Source organism: Macaca thibetana, chromosome 1, assembly GCF_024542745.1.
Source record: "Macaca thibetana thibetana isolate TM-01 chromosome 1, ASM2454274v1, whole genome shotgun sequence".
NCBI classification, from domain to species: domain Eukaryota; kingdom Metazoa; phylum Chordata; class Mammalia; order Primates; family Cercopithecidae; genus Macaca; species Macaca thibetana.
In genome coordinates this window covers 189,826,103-189,848,041 of record NC_065578.1, presented here as the reverse complement: position 1 = coordinate 189,848,041, position 21,939 = coordinate 189,826,103, and the positions used below count along the sequence as shown (strand labels likewise).

At 41.6% G+C, this 21,939-nt stretch overlaps 2 protein-coding genes across 2 annotated transcripts in view; both read right to left on the bottom strand.

The window, feature by feature from the left end:
- TNFSF4 (TNF superfamily member 4) overlaps window positions 1-21,737 on the bottom strand; it is a 218,402-nt gene extending 196,665 nt beyond the window's left edge. Inside the window, exon 1 of the mRNA XM_050767981.1 lies at window positions 21,649-21,737. The gene's annotated coding sequence lies outside the window, so the exon portion shown is untranslated. The remainder of the gene's footprint in view (window positions 1-21,648) is intronic.
- LOC126941365 (T-complex protein 1 subunit alpha-like) lies at window positions 4,212-21,649 on the bottom strand. The gene is given in 2 exon segments (XM_050767886.1): window positions 4,212-4,512; window positions 4,514-21,649. Coding segments are annotated over 2 exon segments (1,605 nt in total). The 5' UTR covers window positions 5,914-21,649; the 3' UTR covers window positions 4,212-4,307.
- Window positions 21,738-21,939: the final 202 nt, after the last annotated feature.

Sequence of the window (21,939 nt, the reverse complement as noted above, 5' to 3'; positions counted from 1 at the left end):
TATGGGGAAAAAGTTACCCATTCATAGTCCCCTGCTTAAGGAGGGAATCAACCCTAAAGTCTGGGCATTGGAAGGACAATTTGGAAGGGCAAAAAATGCCCATCCAGTCCAAGTCAGGCTAAAAGACTCCATCAGTGTAATTACACCCTACAACTTCAAGCCCCAGCTGATCATAGTAACTTCTGAGTCACCCAAACAGCTCCATTCAGACGGCTTGTCTGCTTCTCAGGCCTCCAAAAATCATCACCTCCTCCCTGCTTAACAAACAGTCCAGGTTTTGTAATGGCAAACATACTCCATGCATGACCATTCACCCATGGACACCCCCTGCAGCAGCGTCCCCACCACTACTGAATGCCTCCTCACGCCCTCTCTCAATCACTCTCTCAAATGGTTCCTAGTAGATACAAAACGATTTTTTTTCTCCAATGGGAAAATAGAACACAGGAAGCCACTCAGTTTTCTCCCAACACTCCTTTCCAGCCGCTCACTGGAGCTACCTTGGCAACCACTCTAGGAGTATGGGAAAATGAAAACAACAAACTCACACACCTTTTTAACATACACAACCAGTTCTGTCTATCCAGCCAAGGTATATTCTTCTTATGTGGAACTTCAACTTATATCTGCCTCCCCACTAACTGGACAGGCACCTGCACCTTAGTTTTTCTAAGTCCTAACATTAACATTGTCCAAGGAGATCAGGCCCTATCAGTACCCCTCAAAGCTCAAGTCCGTCAGCACAGAGCCATACAACTAATACCCCTACTTATAGGGTTAGGAATGGCAACTGCTACAGGAACTGGAATAACCAGTTTATCTACTTCATTATCCTGCTACCACACACTCTCAAAGGATTTCTCAGACAATTTGCGAGAAATAACGAAATCTATCCTTACTCAACAATCCCAAATAGACTCTTTGGCAGCAGTGACTCCAAAACTGCCAAGGCCTAGACCTCCTCATTGCTGAGAAAGGAGGACTCTGCACCTTCTTAGTGAAAGTGTTGTTTTTACTCTAACCAGTCAGGGATAGTATGAGATGCCACCCGGCATTTACAGGAAAAGGCTTCTGAAATCAGACAATGCCTTTCAAACTCTTATACCAACCTCTGGAGTCAGGCAACATGGCTTCTCGCCTTTCTAGTTCCTGTGACATCCACCTTGCTATTACTCGCCTTCAGACTCTGTATTTTTAACCTCCTTGTCAAATATATTTCCTCTAGGATCAAGGCCATCAAGCTACAGACGGTCTTACAAATGGAACTCCAAATGAGCTCAACTCACAACTTCTACCAAGGACCCCTGGACCGACCCACTTTCACTGACCTAAAGAGTTCCCCTCTGGTGGACACTAAAATTGCAGGGCCCCTTCTTCACCCCTATCCAACAGGAAGTAGCTAGAGCAGTCATCGCCCAATTCCCAACAGCAGTTGGGGTGTCCTGTTTAGAGAGGGGATTGAGAGGTGAAGCCAGCTGGGCTTCTGGGTCAGGTGGGGACTTGGAGAACTTTTCTGTCTAGCTAAAGGATTGTAAACACACCAATCAGCACTCTGTGTCTAGCTAAAAGTTTGTAAACGCACCAATCAGCACTCTGTAAAATGGACCAATCAGCAGGATGTGGGTGGGGCCAAATAAGGGAATAAAAGCTGGTCACCCAAGCCAGCAGCAGCAACCTGCTCATGCAAAGGTCTGCGGCTTCACTCCTGAAGTCAAGCTAGACCACGAACCCACCCGAAGGAACTCCGGACACATCTGAAGGAACAAACTCCTGACATACCATCTTTAAGAACTGTAACACTCACCATGAGGGTCTGCGGCTTCATTCTTGAAGTCAGTGAGACCAAGAACCCACCGGAAGGAACCAATTCCAGACACATTAGGAGAAATACCTAATGTAGATGACGGGTTGATCAGTGCAGCAAACCACCATGGCAAGTGTATACCTACCTATGTAACAAACCTGCACGTTCTGCACCTCTATCCCAGAAATTAAAGTATAATTTTAAAAAAATACCATGAGAAAGAAAAGTCTTCCCCAGATGATTCCAGTGTGCAGCTAGAACTAGGACCTTTAACCTACAGTGTTCCTCTTCAAATACCTGACTGATTCCTATTCTTTTTCACATCCCACAGTGATCAGCATTTCCTAAGGTGGACCTTTCCCTGCCTGCCTGGACTATGTCATATCTACCATATCACCTACATTCTAAGAGATTTACTGTTTTCACACACAAAAAAAAAGGTGTCTCAAAACTAAGAAGTCAGTAGCTGAAATTCTGCATCTTTGCAGAACAAAATCAATGGCAATTAGCTTTTTAAAAAACAAACTTGAGGTCTGGTACTCTGCTTGGGATCTCTTTTTGACACTGTTTCATGCCTTCATCTTAGTTATCCCCAAAATAGGTTGGGGGATGAAATCTTGTCATTCCAATTATTAGGTGCCGGAGGTCAGGAGTAGGGGGAACTAATTAGCTGCTAGTGAGTAGAAACCAAGGATGTAACTAAACATCTTACAATGTTGCTAAACACCTTACAGCCCCTGCCACAAGGAAGAATTTTCTGCCCAAAATTGCAATCAAGTGCTGAGGTTGAAAAACTCTATCTACTTAAATAAAAGTGCATGTGTTCAGTGCAGAGAAATAGGACTTTACATCAGTAATGTTTATTGAGTAGAGGTAGTAGACCAACCAAATTTTGTGAATAGCTTCTTCAGTGAGGTATCATTTAAACCCAGATCCATTAACATTTTTAAAATTTTACTTTATCACACTTAAACAAAAAGGAGAGCAAAAAGGAAAAAGCTGCTTTTTCTGTCTGTGGTTTGTATAGCTTGGCCTTCATTCATTCACAGTATTGAAGATTACCTCATTTCCTTTTCAGATTCTGGAAAGAGACACTGTGGTTTTGGGAATAACCATTTGAACATTAAACCAGTTATTCACAGGAAGAATAGAACAATGATCTGAATAAGAAAATCTCGAATTCCCACAGAGAATTAAGCAATTTAATCATACTGTAGATTATTTTTTTTCAGATCAACGGTGTTAAAACAGATGCTTAAAAGAGGCAACTTATGGAGAAAACCAGAGACTGGGACCACAGGGGCAGAGATTCAAGTCCTCGTTCAATCATTTCCCAGCTATGTCATCATGAGCATGTTATTTACCCCTTCAGAATTGTTTTCAATTGTATAAAATGAGGATCAAAATGCCTACCACTCAGGACTAATTTGAGGATTTAATGAGGTGATATTAATAAATCAACTGGCACACAGTAGAAAGATAGCAAGTGACAACTTATGTTATTATCCTCGTCATCATCATGACCATCATCATCAACTTCTTTACCCCCCATTTTCTGGTAGGCGTGGGGATACTAGCCACTTCATGTAAGTCAAAGCGAGAAGAAAATGAGTTGATGCATTTGACACTGCTTACACATAACTGGCTTTCAGTACATTCATTCATTGAATAAATATTGCATGCTAAAGAGTGTGAGGAACTGCTCCATCAGTGTAAAGATCAGCAAATATCCCTACCTGGTGATACTTACATTTTAGAAGGAGATAGAAAATAAATGATAAACACAATAAATAAAGTAGCATATTAGAAGATGATAAGCACTGTGGAAAAAAATAAAAAATACAGTAGAGTAAATGAGATCAGGAGAAGCAGGTCAAGGTTAGCCCCACTAAAAATAAACATTTGTGTATGTTAGGGGGAGAACAAAGGTTGTTAAAGGTATTCCCAAGAGCAGTAAACAGTATTGCTCTCACCTTCTTAGAGTTACTATAGTAGCTCTAAAGCAAAAAAACCCATTTATTTTATAAAAAGCACCGAATTCTAGGAACCATCCTTGCCCTCATCCACCACGATTCCCTTCATGACCCTGATCCCCTCTTCCAGCAGCAGAGCATATGCAGTGGTCTTCCCTCAAAGGTACACAAACCAGTGGTGTTCCCTGACAATCTACTAAGGAGTCTGGAAGTGCTCTGGCAAATGTAGAGAAAAAAGTGATGGAACAAATTTTTAATATACAACTGACAGAAATGTTGCCATATTCTTTTTTCAAATGTTCCAACAAGATGCATATACACTATAAGGGCTGCACACGTCATGTCACTGCTACTAACAATCAACTGAGACCCATTTTTTTCTCATGAATATGCTCTTATATTTATGTGCTACTACTTACCTATGTTAAATATAATTTTTTTTACAGTTTGTTGTACTTTAATGTGTAATACTTAACTCAAGGTACAAGACAATTGCATTTAACATTGTTATAAATAAAAGAGACATCAGATCAATCATTAAGGGCTCCAGAGTGAACAGCATCTTCATAACTTCCATGTTTATCATCTTTACTTTCTGGATATAATTTAACAAGATCATCAATTTGAAGAATGGTAATTGCAGCTTCTGTTGCAAATTTCAAACGCTTAACTGTAACTATGGGTGGTTCAAACACCCCTGCTTGTTTGTTGTCTCGAGGTTTACCATTGCTCAATCAAGACCAATCCATTTAGATTTTTACGTTCTGGGTTAACCTGAGCCTCATTATGAAAAGCTCTTAATTTTGCAACCAGATCTGCGGAGTCCTGGGCAGCATTAACTGCTAGTGTATTGGGAATAACAAGAAGTGATCTTGCAAACTCTGCAATAGCAAGCTGTTCCCGAGACCCCATGCTGGTTGCATAGTTTTCAAGGTATATGGAAAGGGTTGCTTCTACAGCACCACCTCCACCGGGAACCATGGATTTTGACTCCAAAACTCTCTTCACTACACAAAGTGTATCATGTAAAGAGCGCTCCATCTCATCATACATGAAATCATTTGCCCCACGTAAGATAATCGATGCAGATGTATGAGCCTTGGTGTTTTTGATTAAGATCAGCTCAATCTCACAAATTCTCTCCTGTACCACTTCTTCTGCCTGTCCCAACATTGCAGCTTCAAAAGTTTCTTCACCTTCCAAATTGGCCAGGGTTGACAGAATAGTTGCTCCAGAAGCTTTCACAAGGCGTTTAAGCTCCCTTTTAAAAACTCTTCTAACTGCCACAGCACCAGCCTCCACAAAATACTTCAGACACATATCATCAATTCCACCAGTGGTTAGAATAACATTGGCACCAGTCGCTAGGATCTTCTGAATTCTCTCCTTGGTGATATCTGATTCTCTCTGTCTAATTTGGTCCAGTTTTTCAGGGTCTGTAATGACTACCTGTACACCAAGCTTCGTTTTTGGTTTTTGCAGGCTAAAGTTAAGGCAAGCAATTTTTGCATTTATGATTCTCTTGGGCATGCCCTGGGATCCCACCACACAGTTGAGTGCATAGCCACTGATGAGCATACTCTCTGTTTGACTTCTCCCATGGGTTTTCAAAATATTAACAGAATTGACTGGATAGCGTGGCTGGCCTCTTGTGTCTGTGTATTTAATAGCAAGTACAGCATCTACTATCATGTTAGCAAAGAAATCACCATTTATTCCAATGATTTTGGAAGACATGGATGTCTTAGCAGCATTAATCAGGCAATCTCTTCCCAGTTCGTCTCTGTTAACAATTAGGTTTTCATTGATATAACACACTGCTTCCTTGCAAGCAAGTCGATAGCTACTAATAACTGATGTGGGATGAATTTTCTGTCTGACTAATTCATCTGCATTTTTTAGGAGTTCTGCAGCAGTAATAACCACTGACGTAGTTCCATCTCCAACTTCTTTGTCTTGCAGATCAGCCAGCTCACAAAGAACTTTAGCTGCAGGATGTTCAACTTCCAGTAACTTCAGGATGGTTGCACCATCGTTAGTAATGGTTACATCACCAATATCATCCACAAGCATTTTATCCAAGCCAACTGGACCTAGAGAACTTTTTACAATATTGGCAATGGAAGCTGCAGCCATAATAGGAGTCTAAATGGGGCGGACACTGTGGCTCACATCTGTAATCCCAACACTGAGATGCCGAGGCAGGAGGATAGCTTGATGCCAGGAGTTCGAGAACCCCTTGGGCAACACAGCGAAACCCATTTCATTCTGGTAGCGGATCGCTTCCCCAGTGCTGCGGTCACGGTACACGGACAAAGCCCCTCCATCTTCGCGGCAGTGATACACATTGAATTCTGCTCACACCGCGAGCAACCAGTATCGCGGCCCCTGGCCGATCAGGGCAGTGGCTGCGACGGCCTGGAGCGTACCCGAGCGATGCCCCAGGAGCTGCTGAGTAACACTGCCCTACCTGCTTCCCGGCTGCCCTGGCCTGAAATATAAATTTTTATTATTTCTATTCTGCTGCCTTAGATCCCAATTCACAAAAATGGGTATATAGTTCAAATCTGGTTTTAGTGTAGTCATAGTGCTGAAATCAGCATTATAAATTATATAACTCAAAATAACTGGAAGTATAAATAGCAAACAGGACTCTAGTACTAATTTTTTAAATAAATCTGCATTTGCTGGGATAAGTGACTCTGTGGGTAAAATGATTTTTCCCACGCAGCTAAAAGTGGGAAGTATAAACAGGAAGTAGGACAATGAATCCTTTATCCAAACAATGAATTTTATTGGGCTCTTGATGCATTTATCTCTGGCCCTAATGATATCAATTGTTATGAAATTTTACCAACTAGTGGCAGGAGGTCATCAAAACTTTTCCAACAATCTCCAAACACCAGTGAATTGTTTTCATAACAAGGGCAAATAATGCCTTCCAGGAAGAAAGCATTATTTTAACCCTAAAGACAGAGAAAAGAAAAAACTATAAGAAATATTATTCAAAGTTGCAACCCTCTTAGCAAAAAAAATAGGTGCACGTCACACTATAGCTAAAAAGGTTAATAACAACCACAACATTAGCGACGATGTTATACGCAGAGAAAAAGCAGAGCAAGTCATTGACACAATTTCTGTAATGTTAGGGGCACCCAGCAGCAATTGTTATTATGTGAACAAGCTAGTAGAGATTTTGTGTTACGCCCGTAATCCCAGCACTTTGGGAAGCCGAGGCAGGTGGATCACTTGAGCACAGGAGTTCGAGACCAGCCTGGCCAACATGGCGAAACCCCTTCTCTACTAAAAAATACAAAAATTAGCCAGGCATGGTGGCACATGTTTGTAATCCCAGTTTCTGGGGAGGTTGAGGTATGAGAATTGCTTGAACCTGGGAGATGGAGGTTGCAGTCAGCCATGATGATCATGCTGCTGCACTGCAGCCTGGACAACAGAGCAAGACTCTGTCTCAGAAAAAAAAAAAGAATTTATCATCAGAAGGGTAGCAAAACTTAGATTTGGAAAATTCTCACCTGGTCATGTAAAGAATAAAAAGGTGTATTAGGAAGAGAACACTAGGGTATGGCCAGGTCACCGTTTGATAAAGATATTAGTATAGATGGACAGAAATCAAATGTTATTCATCAAGACAAGGCAAGAAGGACCCCAGGGGTATTTCAGAGATCTTCAAGGCTGCCACTTGCATCACAGGCCCAGAGTGTCCATAGGCCTCGAGGACCTTTAGAGCAGAACAGTGGCAAATGAGGGGCTTGTGGGACCTTGGGGCTCATGCCCAGGGCTACCTCAAGTCTCTGTTCCCCACATTCTGGTGCAGTGCTCTTCAACTGCCCTAGCTGTGGCTCAAGTGGGCCCAGAGGTGGCTTAGACCACTGCTCTAGAAGACACAAGTGGTAAACATTGGCAGTGTCTGTACATGTCAACTCTAAAAGTGCACAGAGTGTAAGAGCTATGGAGGCACAGCTACCTCTACCTAGATTTCAAAGGATGCCTCAGAAAGCCTCAAGGCCCAGACAGAGAACAGCTACCACAGAAATCCCACAACCAAGGTAATGCCCAAATAGAGTTGTGGGGTCAGAGCCACTGCAGAGAGCCCTCATTAAGGCAATGCCTAGTAGAGCCATGGGAGTGGGGCCACAGCAAAGAGTCCCCACTAGGTCAATGTCCAGAGAGCCATGGGGTTGGGTCCACTACAGAGAGCCCCCAGTGGGGTAATGCATAGTGGGATCAGGGCTGCCCCTGAGACCTGTAGAGCCATCAGCATGCAACATCAGCCTGAGAGAGCTGCAGGCATCTGACTCCAACTCCAAGAGCAGCTGTGTGGGCTGCACCCTGTGAAGTCATGGGGATGGACCTGCCTGAAGCCTTGGGAGCCCAATCCCCACCCCAGAAGGCAGGATATAGAGTCAATTATTGTTCTCAAGCCTCAAGATTTAATGTTGTTTGTCTTATGGGGTTTTGAAGTTTTTGGGGGCCTATTACTCCTCCCTTCTTTCCTATTTCTTCCTTTGGCAATGGAAATGTCTGTCTGTCTTGTATTTTGGAGACACCTAACTTGATTGAGTTCACACGTTTACAGCAGGAAAGCAATTTGCCTCAGGATGAAATACACCTTTGATTCTCAGCCACGTTTGACATTGATGATACTTAGATGAGGCTCTGAACTTTAGACTTTTGAGTTGGTGCTGGAATGAGTTAAGACATGTGGGCTATCAGGATGGTATGAAGGTATTTTGTATGTGAGAAGGACATGAATTTTGGAGAACCAGCAATGAAATGCTGTGATTTGTATGTTTGTGTTCCCTTCAAAATTCATGTTGAAACTGAATCTCCAATGCAACAGTATTAAGAGAACGTTTAGGAGGTGATTAGGCAATGAAGGCTCTCCCATCTTGGATGGGACTAGTACTTTATAAAAGGGCTGGAGGGAATGGCCAGTCTTTTCCCCATATGAGGACACAGCATTCAAGGTACCATCTTGGAAGGAGAGCAGCCCTCACCAGACACTGAACTTGCCAGCACCTTGATCTTTAACTTCCCAGCCTCCAGAACCATAAGAAATAAATTTCTATTATTTATAAGCTACCCAGTCATAGGTATTTTGTTATAGAAGCAAAGATGCATTAAGGCAGGGGGAACATGCTAATGTTTTTGAAAGACAGGTTAGGAGATTCTTTCCTGAAATTGATAGTCAGTTGAGATCATTGCTGTGTTTTCAAGTGCCTCAGTCAGCTGTATGTTCAGAGTCCTAACTAGCCTGACATTATCCCTCAGGACTAAAATATCAGGTTTTTAGAGCTGAGGAGAAGATATTTTTAAATTTTTAATTGAAATATCATAGAAAATTGTTCATTAACCATTAACTTTATTCACATATCAAGAAAAGAAACCTATTTCATACTAGTGAGCATATTTTAAAGCCACAAAACACCTTATTCTCATGCTAAAAAAGGATTTTCAGAATTGAATGAAAGTGAAGGATGGATTAGAAAACCATTCAGAGTCCAGTTTTTGAGAGTGATGTGCTTTAGAATTGGACATTCTGATCTCTATGCATTGGCATTTCAATTTCATTTCCACTGAACCTAAGGCCTTGTGAAGCCATTAAACCCCAAGCATTTGAGACCTACAACCTTTTCAAGTTTTCATTTTACCCTTAAGTTTTGGCCCTAGGATTTTTCCTTTCTTTCTTATAAATTCGACTATGCATTGAAAAGGGTACTTGTTGTGCTTTGTCTGGCACCTCTGGGTGTTTTGCACTGGAAGAGGTGGTAATGGATAATCTAGTCCACCATATTGCATGAAATGGAAGTACTCATTATTCTTTGTTGTTCAAGTGTAGGTCACCTAAAACAAAACCAAATTTATCCTCCAAATTATTTTCTCTTCTCAAACCTAAATCACTGTATTTCTTCAACTTCGTAAGCAAGTGGAAAGACAGAATACATTATCAATTGCATTATTAGCAACTTAATTTCCACATTCTTCTTCTTCTTCTTCTTTTTTTTTTTTTTTTTAGATAGTTTCGCTCACTCTTGTTGCCCAGGCTGGAATGCAATGGTGCAATCTCCGCTCACTGCAATGTCTGCCTCCCGGGTTCAAGCGATTCTCCTGCCTCAGCCTCCTGAGTAGCTGGGATTACAGGTGCCTGCCACCACTCCAGGCTAATGTTTGTATTTTTAGTAGAGACAGGGTTTCACCATGTTGGCCAGGCTGGTCTCGAAATCCTGACCTCGGGTGATCCTCCTGCCTCAGCCTCCCAAATTGCTGGGATTACAGGTGTGAGCCACTGCGCCCAGTCTTCAACATTCTTCTTTTATGAAAGACTATAAATTATGAAACTGGTCATGTTTTCCTCTTGCTTAATAAAGTGTGCATCACTACAGCAGACATGTTAAAAATCCTTACTCAACATTTCTATTCTCAGCCTTCAGACAATCATGCTATCAGCGCATTCTTGCTCTGGTCCTTCCCCTGTGCAGCACCTCACTTTATGGTCCACCCCTTCTCCCTCTCCATGTCCCTATGCATCCCTATCTCCAGCTTCAAATTTCTCTCTCTTTCTCTCTCTTTCTCTCTCTCTCTTTCATGCACACTAGATTAGCTCTCTCCCTGATTATTTCCAAATGAATATATATAAATTCATCATATGTATGGCTTTCCCATTAGCATAGTCTATCTTCCTTAGAAAGCAAAAAAAAAAAAAAATTTTCCAATATTGACTCAGCCCTATATTCTCAAGACTAGTTACCATCCCCCTTAAATTCCTTAGGAGATCTTAGACTGACACTGAATCCACTGTGACCCTGTTTATACTTGGTCTTGAGCTAGTAAATCATCTTCCTCTCCTCCCACTCCCTGAGAAAGTCAGTTTTATCTCCCTCTTCCTACATTTCTGATTCCCCCTCAATCTAAATTAGTCTAGCCCTGCCACTCTGCCAGCTGGACAGTCTAAACTAACCTCTAAATGGAGGTGAGGATAACTAGCAATTACCATGAAATATATGTAGCAATCAGTGGCCTGACGCTCAGAGATCTCTAACTCTGACTTATCGACCATGGAGCCTTCAAGGACAAAACTGAGAGATTTTAGGGTGATTTTTATTACAAAAATAAAAAGCAGGCCCTTGTAAACAAATACTTTATATAAGCCAGAATGCTCAATCATAGTGACCTTTAAATTCCATAAGTTTACCCAAATGGACCTGCAAGCATTTATCTGAAAAATATCCTTAAATCTTTGGGGAATATTGGCTACAAACCCTGAGATAATACTAATTCCTGAAACTCATAATACCACTTTAAAATATGCCAGTCTGAGCATAGGCTTATCGGAGTCAGGTGACAAATGGAGATCTAACTCAATGTCACCTCGAAGTCAAAAGGCCTAGGCTCTACCAGCAGCTCTGTGTCTAATTTGTTAACCCTGTGGGCCCCAATTTCCTTCTCTACCAAGTGAGGGCTAATGCCTATCTCATAGAATTAGCTTAAGTATTAAATGTTTTACATAAAAATATTTCCAAATTTGAATAAATGTGAATAAACACAGTACTCTTCTTGCACAACCAAACCAAGTTTTACTATAGTCAGTTTGAAGAAAGAAACCCAGAAAACAAAAAGGGAAAAAAATGATTGTAGAGCCCTATCCCTACCCCCGTGGTAAGGTCCAAACTGCTTAACTGGGAACACAAGTTCAACTATTTGTTCCTAGGAGCTCACAGCTGGCACCTTGAGATTCTGCTACACTGTGGTGTAAAGTTCTGTAGTATAATGGATGACATTGCAAGAGCAGCATTTCTTAGAATTCATCCAAAGTTTAATTCAAACAACTCTCTGTATTACATCATTATTTTTAGGATTAGAAATAACAGATGTAAATTACAGTAGGCTGCCTGGCATTCACCAACTGGTAACTATTATTTGTATTACTAACAGCTTGAGTCCCAAGAAGCTATTCATTTATTCTTTGCTACTGAGTACATATTTACTGAGAAATGATGCCAAAACATTTAGATAAGTCCTTTGAGGAGAATATATATCTTTCTCGAGAAACTTATTCTTGGCATTTTAGGAGGCAAAATGTCAGACTTTCTTTAGATTAGACAAACAATATTAGAAAAGACCATCTATAATCACTAAATCAGGCAATTTGGATAGAAAACAGGTTAGCAAAGTTAGGAGGAAAAGCCTTATATTTAGTATAATATTTTAAAATTACAGCTATACTATCTACAATTTCCAGCTATATATAAAACACTGGTGAATTGCCATTAAAACTCCTTAAAGAAGGGGATTTTACTCCAAATAAAATTATTGAATTGGAAGCACAAGGCCATAAATTTTGGCATATTCTGTCTCCAGACCATTTTATTTTCCTAACCCAGAGCCTAAAGGGAATGAATGTTTGGTTGGTAGGGTGGGGGACAAAAGAATACAAGAGAGATAGGAGCACTGAAGGAATCGAGGCTAGAGTAGGGACCTATGTCTAGGCTTGGGTAGGAATGGAAGGGCTGAATAGCCAGAGACGTGGATGAGGGCACCAAGATCCTAAAATGTGTGGAAGAGGATACCCAGATGCGGGAGCAAAATACAGAAAAGGAGCTGCAAGACAAAAATTCTGCTGAAAGCTCATTCTGCCTTCGATGTATATCCCAGAAATCTACTTCAAATGTCCTTGCTTCCTAACTCACTGCCAAAAACGTGGGAGTCATTCCTGACATTTCCTCACCCTCACACAACATACTTTGTTATCTACCACATCCCTAGTTCAGGAATCCATCATCCGCCCAGCTCATCTGCCCTGCCTCACAACTGTCTCCGTGCCTCTGAACTTGCTCTTTCAGGGCCCTTTGCCACTTCCAGCCTATGACCATCCCAAATCACAAATCTGATCCATGTACCCCCATGGTAAGGCCCAAACTCCTTAACTGGGAACACAAGTTCAACTGTTTGTTCCTGGGAGCTCACAGCTGGCACCTTGAGATTCTACAAGTTCTGTAGTATAATAGATGACATTGCAAGAGCAGCATTTCTTAGAATTCATCCAAAGAAGACAAAAAATGCTATAGATTATACAGTTTTCCCATAGAATGATGATTTTAAGTAAATCATTTACAATTGAGACTATTTATATATCCTTCCTGCAGTGGTTCGCTTTCGAACGCAGTTCTTCCTGTGATCCACTACTGACACAAAATCTAGAATGTGCTATTAGCCGAGACGTGAGAAACATCTGTACTTTCAATGAACTTATGCAATAAGCATCCCACACTGCATAACTTGCCATGATTATTGTTTCTTCATAGGACATTTGGCAATATTTTCCAATATTATTTCTTGACAAAGAAAAAATGTTTTATTTAATTTCATGCCATTTTTCCTTTGACTTATTTTAGCCATTTATATCTGCATTATTTCAGCAAGAAGGATATGCTATTTCTCCATGGTGTATAACTTTTTGTCTTTTGATATTACAAGCAAGAAATTTAAATCCAAGCACAGTGGTGCATGCCTGTAGTCCCATATGCTCAAGAAGCTGAGGTGGTAGGATCCCTTAAGACCAGGAGTTCAAGGCCAGCCTGGAAACATAGCAAAACTCCATCTTTAAAACAAACAAACAAAAAAACTAATATCTGTCCTAAAAATATGTTCCTGAGTTTGGTGAAATGTTAAGACTTGATCCTGACTTGAGGACTGCAGGACTTTAATGCTGAAATGATTGTTTCATGTTCTAAGCACCTGCTGTCAAGGGTCTTGCTAATCAAGCTGGCCTCATGCTATTCTTACTTTATTTCCAGATACTTTATTGTGATTGTCAATTTTATGTGTCAACTTGACTGGATACAGGGTGTCCAGATATTCGGCTAAACATTATTTCTGGGTATGCCTGTAAGAGTATTTACAGATGAGATTAGCATTTGAATCTCCGGACTAAGTAAAGCAGATTGTCTTCCCAAATGAGGATTGGCATCGTCCAATCTGTTGAGGGCATGAATAAAACAAAAGATTGAAGAACGGAGAATTTACCCCTTCTGCCTGACTGCTTGAGCTAGAACATCCATTTTCTCCTGCCCTTGGTCTGAGACTTACACTATGATTTCCCCTGCTTCTCAGGTCTTCTTCAGATGCAGACTCTATTACACCACTAGCTTTCCTGGCCTCTGAACTTATCCCTTTCAAGGTCCTTTGCCACCTCCAGTTTTTGTCCTAGGTCTGTAGCTTGCAGATAGCAGATCGTGGGACTACTCACCCTCCACAATTATGTGAGCCAATTCCTCCCAATAGATCTTTTATATTTAAACAGAGACAGATTAGATAGATAGATAGATAGATAGATAGATAGATAGATAGATAGATAGATAGATAATAGATAGAAAAGAGAGAGAGAGAGATAAAGATATATTCTGTTTCTCTGGAGAACCCTAATATAGATTTTGTTTGTTTCTGAGATTGGTTCTAAGGGAACAAAATGCTACAGATGAATTTTCTGAATTGGTTCCAGGATTCCGGAATTATCTCCCTAATTTGATGAGATTTGAAGATACTAATGACTATTTTCAGAAGTAAAGAGAGCACTGATAATTCATGGCATATTCTGGCAATAGAGATATACAAAATATCTGCATTGGAAACTCCTAGTTAACCACTTATAAGAATCAACAAACGTGGTGGCTATAATGAGGTTATATTACTCAAAATTATTATCAAAATTTTCTCTCATATATATAGAGAGAGAAAATTCTGGGAAAACTGGTGACTATAAAGAGGTTGGCTGTTTACACCTAATATTGCTGACCAAAATGGTGTAAGAAAAGAATGAATTCAGGAATTTGAACTCTCAGCTTGAGCACTGCATAAATGACTTAAAGGCTTCTATGTGTGCCCTGAGGAAGCCATTATTTCCTATAGCCAGAGCTGAGATTGCTGCAAATCAAAAACAGAATCTCATTTTGCAACTAGCTGAAATACAACACAAGTTAAACTCCTAGCCTCACAGGGTGTCTACTGTTAAAGTGAGGACATAAACTAGGAAAGTATAGGATCTTACAAATTGGGATGGGGACATGTGAGAAAACTTTGATGACGCTAGAAACATTGAGTTCCTGAATTCTGGTAGTTTTCTTTGCCAGTAGAAGAGGCTCCCCCACCCCACAGCAGAACAGCCTTCCCACCCACAGAACAAGTGGCCTCCCAACAACCAGTGGTAGCACTTACCCACCCCCAGTGGGAGTGGCCTCTCCACCTCATCCAAAGGGATTAACCCTGAACTTCCTAGGAAGTTGTCATGCCCCCACCCCAGGCAACTGCCTTGCAAGACTGCTGATTCACCCCAGGACCCACCCTCACCACCTCTCTTTGCTTCTATACCTATAACTGATTTGTCCCAGCAGGCCCCGAAAGGTGAAGTACAAAGTGTGACCCAAGAGGAGGTGTGCTACACTCCAAAACAACTATTTGAGTTTTCTCATTTATACAGTCATAAATCCAGGGAACACAAGTGGAGATGCATATTAAAGGTTTGGAGCCAAGCATGGTGGCTCACACCTGTAATCCCAGCACTCTGGGAGGATCACTTGAGCCCAGGAATGCGAGACCAGGCTGGGCAACAGAGTGAGACCCCGTCTCTGTGAAAAACAGTTTAAAAATTAGCCAGCAAGATGATGCACATCTGTGGTCCCAGCTACTCGGGAGGCTGAGGAGGATCACCTGAGCCTAGGATGTCAAGTCTGCAGTAGGCTATGTCCATGCCACTGCACTCCAGCCTGGGCAACAGAGTGAGACCCTGCCTCAATACAAAAAAATAAGGTTTGGGCAAATGGTGGAAAGAACATAAAGTTTAATCCAATCAAGTTTATTGATTGGGCTCACTAAGCAGAAATTCTGCATTAAATGTTGAGCTCAAGGAATTAGAAAGGGCTCTACATTTTTGTTGAGTGATCGGCTGAAACATGGACCAAAAGTTGGCCCACAGTGAGTGAATTTATGTATCACACCTGCATTGGTTTAGTGTAGAGGAAGAGATTCAATGGTTTAGGGAAATTGGAATCTTAGAGTGGATTTGTCATAAGCCCTGCTCGTTCACACTGGGAGGGTCCAGAAGATAGACCTTTCACTAATACGGTGAGAAATAAATTTGTGAGAGGAGCCCTAGCATCCCTGAAGAGCCTTGTGATTGCTCTTCTCTGTAGGCCACACCTCACAGTGGAAGCTGCAGCCACTGAATTAAGAATTAAATGCAGTGAGAGTAATTGGATCCTGGGTGGCAGGGACCAAGCAGCAACACTTAACTGCCAAAGACAAGGCGGGCATGGTTACCATCACGGACAGCAGAGTCACAGCAGCAAGCTGAATGGTCTGACATATAAAACCTATGGCACTGGCTGGCTGATCACAGTGTTCCTAGAGTAAAATAGGTAGCAAACCTAGTAAATTCTTACTTGATCTGGATAAGCAGAAAAGTTCTAGGTTAAGTGAACAAAGTCTAACCTGTATCATAAAAACAGAGAGCCAAAGCCCCTCAATCAATTTCCAAACAAGATCACTTACAACCCCTTGAATGAAGGGGAGGTCAGGTCCCCTTGAAGAAGGACCCTATTCACTACTTAAAAGTTATATTAATTACACCTCTCCACCTTATACAAAGGGACCTTTGACCTTTTACCAAAGTAACTACATTGGGGAAAAGGAAATAATTGGACCTTTTCAGGACTACTGGACCCTGGCTCTGAACTGACACTAATTCCAGGAGACCCAAAATGTCACTGTGGCCCTCCAGTCAGAGTAGTGGATTATGAAAGTCAGGTATCAGTGGAATTTAGCTCATGTTCATCTCATAGTGGATCCTGAACTATTTCAGTGGCCCTGAACCCATTCTGTGGCTATTTCCCCAGTTTTGGAATGCGCAATTGAAACAGATATAGTCAGTAGCTGGCAGAACCTACAAACTAGTTCACTGACTTGTGAAGTGAGAGCTATCCTGGTGGGAAAGATCAAATGGAAGCCATTTGGAAAAGGCTTCCACTTTTCCTTAGGTTTACTACCTAGGAAAATAGTAAACCAAAAGCAACACTATATTCCCAGAGGAATTGCAGAGATTTGTACCACCATTAAGATACTTCAAGGATGCAGGGGTAGTGGTACCCACTGAATCCCCATTCAACTCACCTATTTGGTCTGTGAAAAGACAGATAGGTCTTGGGGAATAACATAGATTATCATAAGCTGAACTAGGTGGTGACTCCAATTATAGCTGCTATAACAGGTATGTTTCATTCCTAGAACCAATTGACACATCTCCTGGTAGCTGGTTTACAGATATGGATCTGCCAAATGCCTTATTCTCCATACCTGTCCGTAAGGCCAACAAAGCCAGTTTGCTTTATTGAGGCAAGGTCATCAGTACAATTTCACTGTCCAACCTCAGGGATCTGGTCTCTCCTCAGCCCTTTGTCATCATAAATTAGTTCTTAGAGATCATGGCACCTTCCCTTCCACAAGATATCACACTGATCCATTACACTGATGACATTCTCTTTCACAAGATATCATACTGATCCATTACATTGAGGACCTAGTGAGCATAAAGTAGATTCTACTCTAGGCTTATTGGTAAAACATTTATGTGTCAGAGAATGGAAAATAAATTCAACAAAAATTCAAGGGCCTTCTACTTCAGTGATATTTCTTTGTTTTTTTTTTTTTTTTTTTTCCCTTTTTGAGACAGAGTCCCGCTCTGTCACCCAGGCTGAAGTGCAGTGGCACGATCTCAGCTTACTGCAAGCTCTGCCTCCCGGGTTCACTCCATTCTTCTGCCTCAGCCTCCTGAGTAGCTGGGACTACAGGCATCCGCCACCACACCCAGCTAAATTTTTTTGTATTTTTAGTAGAGAATGGGGTTTCACCATGTTAGCCAGGATGGTCTTGATCTCCTGACCTTGTGATCAACTCGCCTCGGCCTCCCAAAGTGCTGGGATTACAGGTGTGAGCCACCGTGCCCAGTCCTATCTCAGCGATATTTCTAGGGGTACAGTGGTATGGGAAACATCCAAATATCCTTTGCAAAGTGAAAGATAAATTCTTGCATCTGGCCCCTCATACAACCAAAAAAGAGGCACAATGCCTACAGGGCCTCTTTGGATTCTGGAGGCAACATATTCTCATTTCAGTGTGTTGGTCCAGACCCATTAACACTTGAGATTTTGAAGTAAAGCCCTGCAGTCCTGCACAGATAACTTCTGTCTTGTTGAGAAAGCTCTTGGCCTCCTCCTACTTAGCCTTAGTCAAGGCTGAACACTTAACTGTGGGTGACCAAATTACCATGTAGCCTGATCTGCACATCATGAAATGTTATCTGACCCGCCAAGCCGTAAAGTTGGGTGTGCACAGCAGCACTCCTTCATCAAATGGAAGTGATGTATATGGGACTGGGTCTGAACAGGCCCTGAGGCAAAAGCAAGTAATATGAAGAAATGGCCAAATATCCATGGTCTTCACCCCTGCTCTACTGCCGTCTGCCAACCTGCACTTATACCCTCATGCAAAGTTCCCTAGGAACAGCTGAGAGAGAAGACCCAGAACTGTTTACAGATGATTCTGCATAATGCAGAGGCACCAACCAAAAGTGAACAGCTGCAGCACTACATCCCCTTTCTGGAACATCTGTGAAGGATAGTGGTGAAGGAAATCGTCCCACATTGCTGAAGTGGGCAGAACTTCAAGCAATGCAACTCGCTGTCCACTTTGCTTGGGAGGAGGAATGGCCAGACATAGAAGTATACATTAATTCATGATCCATGCCAGTGGTTTAGCTGGAAGGTCAGTGACTCGGAAAAAACATGTTAGAAAATTGATGACAAAGAAATTTAAAGAAGTGATCTGTGAACAGACCTCTCTGTATGGATGAAAAAAAAAAATGTGAACATACTTGTGTCCCATGTGAATGCTCACCAAAGGGTGACCACAGCAGAGAAGTATTTTAATAATCAAATGGATAGGGTGACCTGTTCTGTGGACAACAGTCAGCCTCTTTCCCCAATCACCCCTGTCATCACCCAATGGGCTCATAAACAAGGTGGCCACGGTGGCAGGCATAGAGGTTATGCAAAGACTCAGCAACATGGACTTCTGCTCATCAACATTGACCTGGTTACAGCTACCACTAAGTGTCCAATATGCCAGCAGCAGAGACTTACATTGAGTTCCCATTATGGCACCATTCCCCAAGGTGATCAGTAGCTACCTGGTGACAAACTGATTATACTGGATGGCTTCCATCATGGAAGGGGCAGTGCTTTGTTCTTACTGGAATAGACACTCTGGATGTGGATTTGTGTTCCCTGAACACAACGCTTTTGCCAGAACTACCATCCACAAGCTTACAGAATGCCTTATCCACTGTCATGGCATTTCACACAGTATTTTTTTCTGATCAAAGAACTCATTCACAGAAAATAAAGTGGAATTCACTCGTCTTACCATGTTTTCCACTATCCTGAAGCAGCTGATTTGACAGAATATTGGAATGGTCTTTTGAAGACTCAATTTCAGCACCAGTTAGGTGGCAATATTTGCAGAGCTGGGCAAGATTCCCCCAGAAAACTACATATGCTCTGAATCAGCAAGTAATAGATAGTGCTGTTTCTCCCATAGCCAGGATTCACAGGTCCAGGAATCAAAGGATAGGAACAGGAGTGGCACCTCTTATTGTTACTCCAGTTACACCAGTAAAATGTTTCCTTGTTCCTTCAACTTTATATTCCGCCTGCCTAGAGGTCTTAATTTCAAAAAGAGAAATGCTTCAACCAGGAGACAATGAACAACAATGGTTCCATCGAATTGGAAATTAAAACTGCCACCTGGCCACTTTGGGCTCTTCGTGCCTCTGAATCAACAGACAGAAAAAGGGAGTTCCTCTGCTGACTGGGGTGACTGATCTTTACTCCCAAGGGAAATTGAACTGTTCACAATGGAGTAAGGAAGAGTATATCTCTCATACAGGAGATCCCTGGGGGCATCTCTTATTATTACTCTGCCCTGTGATTAGGTCAGTGGAGAACTACAACACAATCCAGACAGAACCACTAATGGCCCAGATCCCTCAGTAATGAAGCTGGGGTCACTTCACCAGGAAAAGAATCACAACCAATTGAGAAACTTGCTGAAGGCAAAGGCAATATGAATAAGTTGTGATAGAAAGTAGTTATAAATGCCAGCAATGACCACACACCTAGCTACAAAAATAAGGACTCTAATTGTCATGATTATTTCCTCCTTATTTTGTTATGAATACAATTGTGTATGTGCATATAAATACATATATATTTTTTTCTTTCCTCTCTTACTTCCCTATTATATAACATAAAATGTATTGTTTTATCACAGTATTTAAGTTTTGTTAATTTTACATCATAATGTTTAAGTTATAAGATTTCAAGAAGGGTAAACCTCACTCAAGTGCTTTAACTCCTCTTCTGGGAAAAGGGTTATACATTTTGTTGTATACAGGATAGGAATATCATGTGGAATTATGAACTTGTTATTGTCTTTATTTGGAGGTTAAGTATGGTTTCACAAGGCACGTATGGCTATCAAGTTGGCAAGGGGTGGACTTGTGATGGTTAATTTTATGCGTCAACTTGGCTGGATCACAGAAGCTCAGATATTTGGCCAAAGATTATTTGTGAGTGTGTCTGTCAAGGTGTTTGCAGATAAAATGGGCATTTGGATCTGCAGACTGTCCTCCCCAATGAGGACTGACATCCCCAGTCTGTTGAGGACATGAGAAAAACTAAAGGTGGAAAAAGGAAGAACTCATTCCTTCTGCCTGGCCACTTGAGTGGAAACATCTGCCCTTGGTCTGAGACTTATACCATCGTTTCCCTAACTTCTTAGGCCTCAGAACCTCAGACTGAACTACACCACTGGCTTTCCTGTATCTCCAGCTCGCAGACAGCAGATCATGAAGCTTCTCGCCTCCAGAGTCACATAAGTCAATTCCACACACACACAACACACACCCACATACATACATATATACACACATATACATATATGTCTGGAGAACTCAGGTTAATACAACTATATATTTGGGAAAGGCTTGTCATTAATAATAAGTCCATTTGTTGAAAAATGTTGCTAATGTCCTATTTCATGGTCAATGGCTTGTCAGACATTAGATCATCCTTATTTTTGCCTTGTTATGTGGCCAATGTAAGGTTTGTGCCAGATAGAGCTCGCTATCAGTTTCTTATTGTCCATTTGCACTTGTGTTGTTAATATGTCTTCAAAATTCACGGCTTCTTTACAAGGATATTTTTAACCATTGGCCTCAAATCCTAAGCTTCATTTTTTTATGCTCAGAAATTTTCTATTGGGAGCAGGTCAGGGGCAAATAAATGTCAATTCTTTTACCCTAGGTCAAAGATGCATGCCTAAGTTATTCTTCCCACACCTCAGCCAAAGGTACACCACATCTGCAATCCTGAGAGGCAGGAATAATAATACCTTACTTACCATAGGCTGATGTGCCATAGGACCCTGGAGAAGCCACTTCACCTACTATTAGTTGGCCTTCTGTGCTTCACAAGAGGATTTTTCAAATCTCAGCCTTCACAAACCAGAGTAGAGCTTCTGGGACTCCATACTGTTCCTGTCACAGCCCAGCTTGTGTACACATCCAGCCACAACCAAAACCCAACCAGAGGTAATAATTTCAGATTTTGAAGTTCCCTTTATTTCCATACCTGATCTAATTTTGTAATATGCCCTGGGCCATGCTTCATGCCAACACGTATCCCACCTTTATCAGTCAGATCGAATGTATTAAGCCAACTGGAAAAGGGGTACACATCTCACCTTTTCCCAGAGCACTATTTCTCATCAATCCTGCTTCCAGGTGATCACCATGTGCAGCAAATGAAGCTCCTTGATGACCCCATCATATAGCTTGGGCACTTTGCAGAGAAGGATGAGTTTTGGCCAGAAATCTGTAAGGACAGAAAAGTAGCCAGTGGCTTTCAAACAATCCCCTGGAGGGCTTGTAGGCTCCTGAGCCTCACACCCAGAGTTTCTGATTCAGGGAGTCTGAGGTGAGGCCTGAGAATTTGCGTTTCTTTTCATTATTTTCTTTTTGAGACAGGGTCTCAC